The sequence below is a fragment of the Rattus norvegicus genome, chromosome 19, assembly GCF_036323735.1.
Source record: "Rattus norvegicus strain BN/NHsdMcwi chromosome 19, GRCr8, whole genome shotgun sequence".
Lineage (NCBI taxonomy): Eukaryota > Metazoa > Chordata > Mammalia > Rodentia > Muridae > Rattus > Rattus norvegicus.
Genome location: NC_086037.1, coordinates 64302847 through 64316346, shown reverse-complemented (window position 1 = coordinate 64316346; position 13500 = coordinate 64302847). Strand labels below are relative to the sequence as shown.

The 13500-nt window shown below is 49.7% G+C and overlaps 1 protein-coding gene and 1 long non-coding RNA gene across 5 annotated transcripts in view; one reads left to right on the top strand and one right to left on the bottom strand.

Moving 5' to 3' along the window:
• Positions 1-2311: 2311 nt before the first annotated feature.
• On the bottom strand, positions 2312-6644 carry Hsbp1 (heat shock factor binding protein 1). The gene is made up of 4 exons (NM_173119.2): positions 6512-6644; positions 6147-6213; positions 5340-5460; positions 2312-3191 (listed from the first exon to the last, which is right to left on the bottom strand). Exons 1-3 carry the CDS (start codon positions 6554-6556, stop codon positions 5342-5344), a joined length of 231 nt encoding a protein of 76 aa, NP_775142.1. The 5' UTR covers positions 6557-6644; the 3' UTR covers positions 2312-3191; positions 5340-5341.
• A 176-nt stretch (positions 6645-6820) lies between these two features.
• LOC134483394 (uncharacterized) overlaps positions 6821-13500 on the top strand; it is a 60296-nt gene continuing 53616 nt past the window's right edge. For 2 of the 4 annotated variants that reach the window (XR_010060259.1, XR_010060258.1), the window contains exon 1: positions 6821-6956. This is a non-coding gene — a long non-coding RNA (uncharacterized LOC134483394). The other 2 variants (XR_010060256.1, XR_010060257.1) reach the window with 2 other exon arrangements.

Here is a 13500-nt window from a genome sequence, read left to right as displayed (position 1 = left end):
CACACTGTGTACACCCATAACACTGTGATAAAACAGAAGAGATGGACATGGCGATGCTGCTTGTAAGCCAGGGCCTGGGCCTAACTGGTTTGACACCTGTGTGCTGTGCTTGTTACTTAATCATAGGCCACGCTCAACGAAAAGTGCCAAACTGGCCTTTGGAATCTAAGTCTCAGGAATTTCTCTGGCTGTGGGGCTGACTCCAGCACAGCCTGCCTGGAGGACAGGCTGACATCGAAGCTCAGAGGTGAGGGACAGCGGGGTGGCCGACAGCTCTGACCTCAGATAACTCAGACCCCTTGGGCCCCTTTTTCAAAGGTTACATAAGAGCCTAACTCAGTGTCGCTGTGTGGATTAAAGCAAGCGGTGCAACCGTCCGCCCGCCCGCCCCAGCGTCTCTGGATAAACCTTTCGGGCTGGTTGGGTGCTCAGGGGTAGAATCGCCTGCTGGGAAAGACCATCAACCTGAGTCTCATACCTGAGACCCAAACCCACAGTGGAGGCCAATGGACTCGAGACATACACAGATATCCCTGGGCCTCCACACATGCCACGGCCCCTGTCCTCACATCAATCCACACATACAAGAATAAGACCTTTAAAAAGATGCTTGAAAAAAACCACCCTTTCCCAGCTCCTATCTGGAGATGGGACAACCAGTGCTGTTTCCCGGTTATTTTGGGGGATAGCAACACATTCTATAAATCTTTCTAGCTTGTTTGGTCTAATTAGAAATAGGAAATCACAAAAGAAGAGTGGAATACAATAATCTTTATGGGAGGGAAGCCTGTAACTTGCAAATAGGATGTTTATAACGTTCGTTTCCAAGGGACTGCCTGGCTTGGAGGACGCCTTTGCTATCAGTGTGCTGCTAGGTATGGCTGGGATTCATGGGGCTCTCACAGGTCCCATCTGACCTTCAGTCCCCAGAATTCTTCAGTGACCCAAGAGCCTGAGAGCTTCCTGAATGCTGGCTGGCTGGGTGACAGGGACCGCCTGACGAAATCTGATGAACAGAGGCTAATGGAAGCCAGGCTGCCTGCAGTGCTTGGGGAACAGGATTTCAGCAGAGAGTTCTCTCTGGCTGACCCAGGAGGGGCCAGGAAGGCAGAGTTGGCTGGGTAGGAGGCCGGCAGTGGAGGGCCGAGTGGAGGGCCGAGTGTACTCAGAGCTTAGGTGGAGCCTGGGTAGGCAGCCTGTTTTATGTAAGGCCAAGACTTTGCTCTGAGCCTTGGGAACACAGCTGGACACCTGAAGTTTGTTAAGGAGCCCATGGCACCCGTAGGTTGGGCTTAATATGGATAATTTCCCAGTGCGCACAGTTAACAGTCCAGTGAGAGGGGAGAAGTCAGGTTTTTTTTTTTTTGGTTCTTTTTTTTTTTTTTTTTTCGGAGCTGGGGACCGAACCCAGGGCCTTGCGCTTCCTAGGTAAGCGCTCTACCACTGAGCTAAATCCCCAGCCCCGGGAAGTCAGGTTTTAATTGACTGCTTTGCATTGTAAAAAGGCAGGAGGGATCCTGGCAGAGAGGAACTCTTTAATGTACATTGGTGTTTTGCCTGCATGTGTATGTGACGGTGTTGGACCCCTATAGTTACGGTTGTGAGCTGCCAGGTGGGTGCCGGGAATTGAACCCGGGTCCTCTGGAAGAGCAGCCAGTGCTCTTAACTACTGAACAGTCTCTTCAGCTCCTTGTGAGGAACTTTTCTAAGCCCAACAGGACCTAAACCTTTCTTCCCAGGCAGCCTCCAGACACAAGTCCCCCTGGGGAAGTCGTCTTCCTTCTCAGCCAGCCTCTCCCACTCTGGCCCCTGGTTTTCCGAGGCTTTAGTTCATAATCTAACATGGCACCCCTGTGTCCATCTGAAAACTGAGGGGACAAACATACTGGACACAAGGACACCAGCAGCACGGTTTCTAGCACCTTCATCATGGCGGGTGCTTCTGGTTGACGGATCTGCTCAGAAGGCAGACAACTGCTTCCTGAACCATCCTACTGACTTCTGAAGACACGCAGCCCCGAGTTTCTATTTACAAAGACCAAGAATGTCCCCCATGCAGGGTGCACCCACTTGTCCCAGTGTGACAGAATGGCACTTTGAGGGGCTCAACCTGTAGTGCCATTCACTGGTTGATGACAGGAATTCCTACTGCTCGAAAACAAGGCCAGCAATACATTTTCTGGTGCTATCCCCCTCCCCCAAATTTAGAAATCAGACGAGTTGTTCATGAGCGGTCTGCAGCACAACTGAGAGGGCAGAGAGCCCTGCTTGGTCAGGGCTTCTCTGGAAGGACCACACCATTCTCCGATGTTGAATTACCTTGTTCTTTATTGTATGAAATCACTTTGTGGGGACAGTGACATAGGTTGTCTTCTAAGTCATCAAAAGTGGCCTTGAGGCCAAGCCTCCAGACACCAGAATTCTGAATGTAAATCTGTCTTCTCTAGTTAATAGAATTCACTGTGCAAGAATTTAGACAAGAAATAGTTCAAGTAAAATAGTATTTCTTAAAAACCAGCACCTCCCACAGGTCAAAGGGCATTTTTCAGCCACTTGACGGGGGCGGGCTCACTCGGGTCTTTTGGTCTCTTCCCTTTCAGTCAGTAGCTTGAAGGGAGGATAGGGTCACTGGGCTCTGATATCCCGCCGGAAAGCATGGCAGGTCCTACCAACACTACTAGAATCTCATGCAAAACTCTGATAGACACTTCGGCACAGACAACTATGAAATGTTCTCGGCCGTTTGGAGAAGAACTTCTGACACTCGAGTGGCGGCTCAACAGTCACTTTGCACTGAAACTCAAAGAAAGCTAAACATTCATGTTTCACACATGGCTCCTGCCAGGGGGAAGGGCTGCAGTCACCTAATTAAAGAGTACTCTGTCGCTTTATCACACAGCAACTACCACAGAGGAGCAGTGGGGAGAGGACCTCAGAAAACCACTAAAAAGTCTGACAATCTTATCCGGAAACCGCCAACATTTTAGTGTTTAATAATTAAGAGAACTGACCAAGATGTGAGGATACCAAGTTTGAGGAATGGGGCTAGGGTACTCTAGGCTATGCAGGCTGTGATAAGAATGCACGTTTTATAAACCTGTCCACACATAGGAGTTAGTTGAAGAAAGCCACTTGGTTTTCTCTTGGCTTGGGAAAGTGATGTTCTGGACTCAGTCTGAAGTGCCAGTAGCCTGTGGAAGAAGAAGAAGACGATGATCAGCACCAAGGGGAGCGCGGAGGGCACAGCAGAGCCAGCTCCTCCCCACTATAAGAAAAGATGCCAGGACGCCATCCGCTCGGCCACCCATTCTTCATGCACACTAGCCTAGAGAATCCCATTTACTTGTAAATCTTAAAAAGATGCCACTGTAAATTAGAAGTTTGTGTATGGGTCTGGGCATCCCTGTGTGGGTTTGTGCCGGGGAGTGCAAGTCCTTGTGGAGGCCCACAGAGGGTGCCAATCCTTTGGAGGTGGAGTTGCAGAGTGGTGAGCGGCCTCAAGGGACAGCTGGGAACCGCCCTGGGGTCCATTACGAGCGCATACCAGCTCTAGCACTGAGCCATGTCCCCAGTCTGTTACTCAGACAGCTTTCTTCCGAGTTCTGACTCCGCCTCCCGTTTTCACTTCCTTCTTTGTGTTTCGCCATCAGTCCAACGTCTTCAACCCTACAATCTTCTGTTCTTGACTAATGGGATTTTTCCACCACAACACAGCACAGCTCCCCAGCAGCTCCCAGACCCCCTGTCCACAGTGCAGCTCCTCTGTGGACAGGACTATGATATACTACATAACTCATAGCGAGGGAGCCACGCGTGCTGGTCGTTATCTGACCTTCCCAACCCCAAACAGTCTCTTGGATTTCAGAACAACCTCTATTTCAGTCACTGAAAAGCTGTTCCGGCCCACGCCCAGAAAGTAAGAAGGGGGCTAAGAATCATCCATTATATATTATCTTGATATTCTCACACAAAATCCTTGATAAACGTCATCTAAGACGACACAGATGGTATGTAAGATCCCAATATTTGAGGCAGAGGCAAATCAGGTGGAGCGCTTTTGAGTTTGAGGCCATCCTGGTCTGTAGAGCAAGTTCTAGGCCAACAAGGCAGGGTTGCATAATAAGAGTGCCTCAGGGCTGGAGAGGTGGCTCAGTGGTTAAGAGCACCAACTGCTCTCCCAGAGGTCCTGAGTTCAAATCCCAGCAACCACATGGTGGCTCACAACCATCTGCAATGAGATCTGATTCCCTCTTCTGGTATGTTTGTACTTATATATAATAAATAAATCTTTTAAAGAAATTATGTCTCAAAAAAAAAAAAAAAAGAGAGGGGGGTTGTTGGTCTCTCCTCCAACAAACCCAGGTGCAGGGTATAAGGAAGAAATTCACCACACTGGATGGTTTTAAAGACATCAACTCGGGGTTGGGGATTTAGCTCAGTGGTAGAGTGCTTGCCTAGCAAGCGCAAGGCCCTGGGTTCAGTCCCCAGCTCCGAAAAAAAAAAAAAAAAAAAGGAAAGACTCTACAATAAAAGTCACACACACACACAAACATACAAACACACACACACACACACACGCCTGTAGAACTTAAGATATATACTCATGAAGGTGGCTTGAATTCTCTATTTCCAAAAACAAAACAATGAGATAATCTTTCAGTGATCAGGGCAGAGCACCAAACATCCCCCCCAAAACCTCCCCCCCCACTGCCCCAAATGCCACCACCCAGTGGTCCTCAGTGAGCTGCTTACCAGCCAGACAGGGGCCCAAGTCCCAGGAATGTCCAGGGCAGTGCCTAGGGTCGAGTGAGGCCATCACAAACTGTCCACTTACTTAAAATGAACCCGTCAAGGGGCTACACGTGGCTCAGCAGTTGAGAGCACTTTTGCTCTTGGAGAGGACCTAGGTTTGGTTCCCAGCACCCACGTGGTGGCAAGCTCTGTCTCTAACTCCAGTACCAGGGGATCTGATGCCTTCTTCCCGCCTCCCATAGCATGGGGTACATATGCTGGCAAAACACTCATATTTGACTAAATCTTTAAAAGAAAAAAGTATTTTGTCTTTTGCTGTCGATTTCCTTCTTTCCAGGTGTGAGCCTCATAGCTGACATCACTGTGTTGTGACGAGTAAGGTTCGCACCTGCCTGGCACGATACAGTTAAGTTTGAATACAACTTGGAAATGTGAATTCCACCCAAGGAATCTGTTTGGCATGGGAACATGTCGAAACCTGGGAGTCCCTGGGAGGGGTGGAGGGAGATGACTGCTGGGTAGCGACACAGAGATCCCATTTCCGGACCACTCTCTGTGTTTATGCTAAGGCACCCCTGCTCTCTCACCTTCAACTCTTCTGGGCAGTAGGAATCTTGTTCTCAGCGTCCAGTTCTTCTACTCCAGCCTGGGTCATGAGGTCAGCGATATTTTTCTCCAGGTCATCGATTCGGCTGCTCATGTCATCGAGTGGTGCAGTTAAAGAGCCCACCCACCAGACCAGCAACACCTCACCTCTGTCTCTCCCCTCCAGGTCCCTGCAGACTGGTTTAAGCAGCTGCTTTCCCAGTTTCATCCGGCTACAGTGACAGCCCGGCAGTCAGGGGTCCAGGGGACTGGGCTGAGTTCTCTACCCTATGCCTCAGTTTCTTCAACCCTTAATCCCAGAGGACCCCGTTTCCTGTTGGTAAGGTTACAAAGAGAATTGGAGGGTGGAGGGCTCCATGAGCACTCCCAGCCAATGGTTACCAAGTAAACCCCTTTACTGGTGTTCTGGAGGGCCCCCAACAGGGGCTTGGGTAGTCAGCTGTGTCTCTGGATCTTGACACGGTTCTCCATGGGGACACAACATAGCCAAGATCAGTAAAGACATTTCTAAGTGGGGCTGGAGAAATGGCTCAGTGGTTAGGAACACTCGAGGCTCTTTCAGGGGACTTCCCAGTATGCACATTGGGCAGCTCACAACCGCCTGTTACTCCAGTTCCAGGGGATCCAACGCCTCTGGTCTCAGTCACTCCCAGTACCCCCTTATACATATAATTAAAAATAATGAACTCTCTGGAAAAAGGCAATTTCTAGATGACTAATTATAGTCTGTTTGTAAACCACCCGCTCATCCCCACAGTTAAGAAACTGCCTCCAAGTCAAAAGGATATTCCTTCCGATGATCTGATCCGACATAATCTGAAACTTGTCTTGCATCTGCTGCAAGAGCGTCTCCACCTGAGAGAAAAACCAGAACAAGTCAGCCGTTTCCAGCCTATTCAGAGATCCCCTTCCTGGGACGTGAGTGGGGAGGCGAGGGCGCGGGCTATGGGGGCTCCCGGCTGGTGTGCGAGGCCTTCCGCAAGGGCCTGCCCGGTCGGTTCCGTGTCCCTGCGGGTCAGGTCGGGAGGGTCCGGGCCAGGGCCGAGGGGAGGGCGAGCCTCGCAGGTGTGCGGGCCGAGGCCGCTGGCCACACCCCAGGCCAGGGCGGAAAGCAGACCCGGAGTATCCGGGCCCATGTGAGGATGCGGCTTACCACCAAGGTGATGTCCTGCATTGTCTTGGGGTCCGTCTCGGCCATCTCTCCGGTGCCCAGCTTGGCGGCGATGTCTCGGAACCGTCACCTAGACTTCGGTTTCTTGGCGCAGACGCCCACAAGCCGACAGTTCTCGCGACAACAGTCACGGGGGTCGCGAGGCATTATGGGTGTTGTAGTTTCCGTCACGCATCGGAAGGTCCTAGGAGGCTTCAGAGCGTCCTGTCTGCGGATAAGCTACGCCCACCCAGTTCTTAGCTCCGCCTCCATCCCCTGCCCAGCTCCACCCTGCAGGCTGCACGGAGCGGAAGAGAAGGAAAAACACCGGAAATGGGCCAAAGTTATAGGGATTAGCGTTGGCCTCTTCCCTGGATGTTGTCAGACACCCAGGCCTTGCAAGACGAATCAGCGGGTGAAGAAGCGTCTGACACCAAGTCTGACAACTGTGAGTTCGATCCCTGTGACCCGCATGTTGGAAGAAGAAACTCAACTTTCACAAATTGATCTCTGCCCTGCGCATTGCTGTCACATGCATGCACACACTACACAGACACACAGACACACAGACACACAGACACACACACACACACAAAATAAGTAATTGTACTATTACTACTAAAAAACATTAGGTGGCTGGAGAGATGGCTCAGTGGTTAAGAGAATTCACTGCTCTTCCAGAGGTCCTGGGTTCATTTCCCAGCACCCACATGGTGCCTCAAAACTGCAACTCCAGTTCTAGGAGACCGACAACCTCACACAGACAGTCGTGCAGGCAAAACATTAATGTACATAAAATGAAAATAAATAAATTATAAGAACGGAACAACCCCCAGACCCGGAACATTAAAGTTTGAGGGTACACTGGCAGGATGCCCCTTTTCACCAAGAACCCAGTTTTATATTCTAGAAGACATGGGCCAGGAGGATTCTGAATTGAGTTCAAGGCCTGCCTGGGTAAACCTAGCGAGACCCTGTTTCTCAGAACCAAAACAAAAACCTAACGAGCTAAAGGAGGAGGTAATGAAATGTACCCAGGGGCTAAACACATGCCCTGCATAAAAAGTCCAGCACCAAATAAACAAAACAAGCTCAGATAATCTCCCTGCCACCTGGATGGGGCGCAGCACAGCAGACCCAGCTTTGCGAGTGTTTTAGTGGGATGTAAGTACAGTCTGACCTGGCTTCTTTCTCTCAATGATATGACTGCCTGGTGCTAAGCTTGCAGGTTTCCATTTGTGTAGAAGAGGGGGCCGTGTCAGCAAACAGTGAACTGGGAGGCTTATGCCACAGGTGCGGACCTGAGTTGACAGGGCGCTGATGTTCAGATAGTACTTTCCAGGTTCCTTAGATGCGCTGAGTCATTTTTAGTGACATATGCCACTCACAGTGAAGGAAGCTGGGATAGAATACTGTGGTAATTTGAATAAAAATGGCCGCCATAGGCCCATAGGGACCGGAACTTCTATTAGGAGGTGTGGCCTTGTTGGAGTGGGTGTGGCTTCGTGGAAGGAGGTGTGTAACTAGTGGGCGGACTTTGAGGTCTCAGAAGTTCAAGGCTGGCCACTGTGTCGCTGTCATGTCCTGCTGCGTGGGGATCTGGATGTAGAACTCTCAGCTCTTTCTCCAGCACCATGTCTGCCTGCACGCTGCCTACCATGATGATAACGGACTAATCCTCTGAACTGTAAGCCAGTCCCAGTTAAATATTTTCCTTTATAAGAGTTGTTGTGGTTATGGTGTCTCTTCACAGCAATGAACAGAACAAAGGTGTTCTTTACACAAATGGACTGGGGAGGGAGGGATGTGTCTGAGTCTAGCAAACTAGTGAAGGCACTCGCTAGGATATAAGGTTGTCCCTCTCTACCTTGGGGCTGTTACTGGGAGTTGAGCAGCTTAAGGAAGGTTCTAGACAGGACGGGAGGAGTGGCTGATTCCCTCTGCAGAGCCAACACAACAGAGTTCTCCATGTTCCTACCTTACAGTGAATTGTACAGACACATGGATGGCTACAGGCGGGGAAACAGTTTACCAAAGGAGAGAAACAGAGAACTCCAGAGTCCACCAGACCCAGGCTGAGGCCCAGCTCCAAAAGGGACCAGGTCTGTGACCTTCCCTAAGTTATTTACTTACTGTGTGTTCTTCTGAAGTCTGCTCCCTAAAGGTAGCGGCATCTGGGAAAGTTTCCAGAATTCTGCTTCCTGTTGAGTGAGGACCCTACCTTCCAGTCCCACAGATGGTCCCTGAACAAATTGTCTGCCTGATCCAGCAACTCACAAGCCTGATCTCAGAGGACTGTGTTTCCGGGTGAGGCTGGGATAACCCCACTTCGTTCGTGTGGAGGAAGACTAAGTCACATTAGCGTTGGTAACAAAGATGGGGCCGGCTTGGCCAGGGAGATGCGTGGTTCACTTGTCTTCCCCAGCTGTCATCTGACCTCATCTTCACCAGCCCTCTCCCCCTCAACCCTAACCTCAGTTCACAAAGAGGACTCCCTCCCCATGTTAGAAAACAAAACTATTGCGTATGTGGACGTACACAGGAGTGCAGGTACCCCCAGAATCCAGAAGAGGGTAACTAACTCCCTGGAGCTGGAGTTACAGACAATTGTGAGCAGCCCAATATGGTTGCTGGGTCAGACTTGGGTCCTCTGCAAGGGCCGCAGGTGCTCTCAACCGTGAGCCATTTCTGCAGCCTCTGCCTTCTTCTTTCTTTCCTTCCTCCTTTTTCTGGTAGGACACTGGCAGTTGTTGGCTTTGTTTGTTCCTCCTGGCTGAATTTTTCTTCATCTAAACAGCAAACTTGACACTCTGAGTGATGGCTTAATTTTCTTACGATTAGAGACAGATGCGGTTTCTAGCGAGTGAAACAGCTGCTTTTCACAAACCTCTCCACACTCCGAGCTGACGCGCTCTTTGTGGGAGGCTGACACAGAACACACATGAGTTTGGTTCTGTTAATGAAGCTGTTGTGTATATGCAAAGACCCAGGTGTTGACCTCACCCGGCAGTTTGGATCAAACTCATTTTTAAGCTTGCCTTTCATGCCGAAATCAGGAAACTTCTAGCACCTTTAAAGCTTTTCCTAGATTAATTTTAAGTTGTAATTACCTTCCCCGTGTTCGGGACAACTTGGGTTTACAAGAGCTTACTATGAGGGCTTTTGGTTCATGGTAGGCCATTCCTCATACTCCTGTCTTGGATCTAATAAATAAAGGAGGACCCTAGTGTGTAGATTTTTTTTTTCCTTCAGTAATGGGGATTGAAGCTAGAGGCTTCAATATGACAGGCAAGTGCTGTACCACTGAGCTACATTCCCAATCCTCTTTGAAAAATATTACATTTGTTTAGGCTTTATTTTACAAAATGTATATGGGTATTTTGTATGCGTATATGTCTGTGGCACCGCATGCATGCCGGTGCCTGTGGAGGGCAGAGACCGTGTCAGATCCTCTGTATGCTTGTCTTCGTGTAGGTGCCCGAGGAGGCAAGAGGTGCTGGATTTCCGGGGAGCAGGAGTTGCAGGTGGTTATGAGGCATTTGATTGGAGTGCTGGGAACCCGACTCAGGTCTTCTGTGCGAGCACTATGCTCTCTTAACCAGCAGCCATCTTTCTAGCCCTCTGGGTGTATCTCTGAGGTAGTGTTATAGGTTTAACCAGACGGACGACCTGCTGTGACCGTGGGCAACCCTGTCACTCTGGGGGTCCAGGACTGAATAAGGAGAAAGTGAACTGAGCTCTGTTCATTGTTCTCTGCTTCCTCACTGTGGATGCCCTGTGATCAGCTGCCTGGAGCTCCCGCTGTCATGCACCCCCCACCATGATCAACTGTACCCTTAAACTGGGAACTCAAAGAAACCCTTTCTGCCCCAAGCTTCTCTTGTTGGGTGGTTTATCCCAGTAACAAGACAGGTAACTGATCACAGGCTATAAGGGCTCATCTTCCTAGTGCCCAGCATGGCTCCTGCCCCTTCACGGACCGTCCCTAACCTTTCCAGGCTTCTCCAAGCTACTATGTCATCCCTCTTTCTCCCAGTGATGACTTGACATTCTGAGGAGAAAATCACCTGTGATCACAGCCCTGACCCCATTCTGTTTGCCATCACTGGCTCCTCAGTAGGCAGTGCAGGGCTTTGCACAGTTGGGGTAGAGGTCTGCCAACCAATCGGCCAGCCAGCCGACCAGTCACCCAACCAGCCAACCACCCAACCAGCCAGCCAGCCAGCCAGCCAGCCAGCCAACCAGCTGAACCCAGAGAAAAATCCAGAATAAAATGGAGGAGGAAGAGGAGGAGAAGGGTGAGGAAGAAGAGGAGGAAGAGGAGAGGAGGAAGAGGAGGAGGAGGAAGAGGAGGGGAAGAGAGGGAAGGGGGAGGGGGAGGGGGAGGGGGAGGGGGGAGGGACGGAAGCAGCAGCAGCAGTTGCCAGTAGTAAACCCGGCCACTCCTGTCTCACTTTCCCAAGTGCTGAGATCAGAGGCATGCATCACTCCCGCTGGCCTTTCTTCTGGGAACACAATTAAAGGCGACTGTCTGTTTCTCTCCCTTTTTGTTAATGTTTTGCTTCTCATTATATTTATTTTGATTTTGCAATCAAGTGATACTGGTTTTTCTCTTGCAGTAGTTTTAAAATGAATATAAGTAAGATTATGAATCCATTTTCACTTTTTATTTATTTATTTATTTAAAAAATACTTTTCTTTTTTTTTTTTTTTTTTTTTTTGGTTCTTTTTTTTCCGGAGCTGGGGACCGAACCCAGGGCCTTGCGCTTTCTAGGTAAGCGCTCTACCACTGAGCTAAATCCCCAGCCCCTACTTTTCTTTTTTTTTAAATTTATTTATTTAATGTATATGAGTACACTGTTGCTGTCTTCAGACACACCAGAAGAGGGCATTGGATCTCATTATAGATGATTGTGAGCCACCATGTGGTTGCTGGGAATTGAACTCAGGACCTCTGGAAGAGCAGTTGGTGCTCTTAACCGCTGAGCCATCTCTCCAGCCCACTTTATTGTATTTATTTGCACGTACGTATGCATGTGTATGTGTGCACACGAGCCACGGTTAGAGGATAGAGCCCAAAGGGAACTCGGGGGAATTCTCTTCTTCTGCCTGGTAGGTTCTGGTGATTGAACTCAGGTGGTCAGAGTTGGCAGCAAGCACCTTTATCCCATGAGCCCCACAGACTTAAAATGACAGTTCAGAAGTGTAGTTGGAACTGCTGGTACGCTGCCGGTTCAGGAAGGCAGGCTGAGGTGGCGAGAGGTGTACCGAATGTGGTTGAATCTTGAAGATCTTCTACAAACATTAACATTTAGAAAACTGTTTTAAGAGGTGACAGGTAGCCCGAGGGGACAGCTGTGTGTCCTTTGAAATAGCAACGCTTTTGCAGTCTGTAAGGGGACAGCACAGGCAGTTGCAGGAGCTATAACATCTGCTTGCTTCCCCTTGGGGACAAAGTCAGAGAAACATTGTGGAATTCTTGAAGGTACCAGATGCTTGTTCTTCAGGGAACAATCTTGCCCCTGGAGGCTACCCTGCTGGCAGAGAAGAGGCCAGGGCAGGTCACCTGCACCCACCCACCCACCACAGACCTCTCTGCAGAGCAGAGGTCAGGTTGGTTAGAGGATAAACCGTCCAGCTGTGACAGATTTAATTTAGAAACAGTATCACCCCGGACCCGTCCTCTGGGTTGGGAGGCCCCCATCAAAGCCAAGACGTGCTAGATTCTGCAGGGGGCTCTGTGCCCTGGGTGTCTTGACTGGGGCCTGGAGGCAGGAGGAGGTCACAGCTTTGTGGCAGTTTGAAAAAGAACAGAAAATTGCTTTTCTGAGAAAGGACAGCAAGATCAGCAGTGTCCCCATCAGCTCAAATTGGTTTGAAGTGTTAGTTTATGCTTCTTACTTTCCTTTGAGGCAATTTTCCAAATGAGCATCTTGGTGACTGGCTGCCAGGAAATCAACTTCCTTTTTGTTTACCCGAACCAGCAGTTTCCTGGAAACAGACTGTCTGGGTCGCAGGGAAGAGTTTCTGCAGCCCCATGACCTGTCAGTTTGGGTTCCTTGAGTGTGTCTTTCTCTGTCACAGCTTCCTCTGTCACTGTCACTGCAGGCAGGGCCGATGACCTTCAATTCATATGCTGTGTGGAGACTCTAACTCGTTTGGGCAGGTATCTCATGGAATTTAGCATAAAAAAAAATACCTGGGTGGGATTAGACACCACACCTAACAGGCGTAAGATCCAGTTAGAGAGCTGGTTGTGGGTGGCACATGCTGGTAGGATTTGCTGCAAGAGGCAGAAGGAGGAGGATCACGAGTTCAAGGCCGGCCTGGGCTATGCATTTGGGTGAGATGGGGTGGAGGGAGAGATGGTTTTGGGCTGCTTGGGGGGTAGAGTGGAAACCTAGTGCAGCGGAAATCTCCTGGAAGCTATGGGTGATCTTGATGAGGACCCTCTAGTAATGGGGTATAGAGTCCAAGTGGCCATCTCTTGTATGCGTTCCATGGCTGAACTGTGTTGCATTCAGTTGAGTTGTTGGTCAAAGGGGAGTGTCCCATCCATGTAAATCTCCATACAACCCAGGTTGCTGCCAAGACATAAGGTTGCTTTCCAGAAACTGATGACAGGGCCCCATTGTTAAGGATGGCACCCCCACAGCTTATTGAACACTGAGAAGTTGAGCTGGTGCCTACATGGAGACTTCACCACAATGTTCTGACTGAAGCATTAAGCACAGGGCCTACACGGGTCTGCACCAGGTCCTCCTTATTTATATTATGGGTATTAGCTAAATATTGTTATGGGACTCCTGACTGTGACAGGGTCTCTGACTCTTGTGCCCACTCACGGGACTCTCTTCGTCCTGTTGGGTTGCCTTGTCCAACTCTTGATATGAGGGCTTTTGCTTCATCCCATTGTACTGAATTTTGTTCTGTTTGGTCGCTACCTCTTAGAAACCTGTTCTTTTCCAATGAGAGGCAGAAAGGGAGTAGAT

Bases quoted from the DNA above. Each gene is read 5' to 3' on its own strand.
- Hsbp1 (NM_173119.2), bottom strand. From the start codon at position 6,556: ATGGCCGAGACGGACCCCAAGACAATGCAGGACATCACCTTGGTG. The intron at 6,214-6,511 runs GTAAGCCGCATC...TTTTTCTCTCAG, and splicing joins TGCAGGACATCACCTTGGTG to GTGGAGACGCTCTTGCAGCA. The intron at 5,461-6,146 runs ATATCCTTTTGA...TAACTGCACCAC, and splicing joins GGATCAGATCATCGGAAGGA to TCGATGACATGAGCAGCCGA.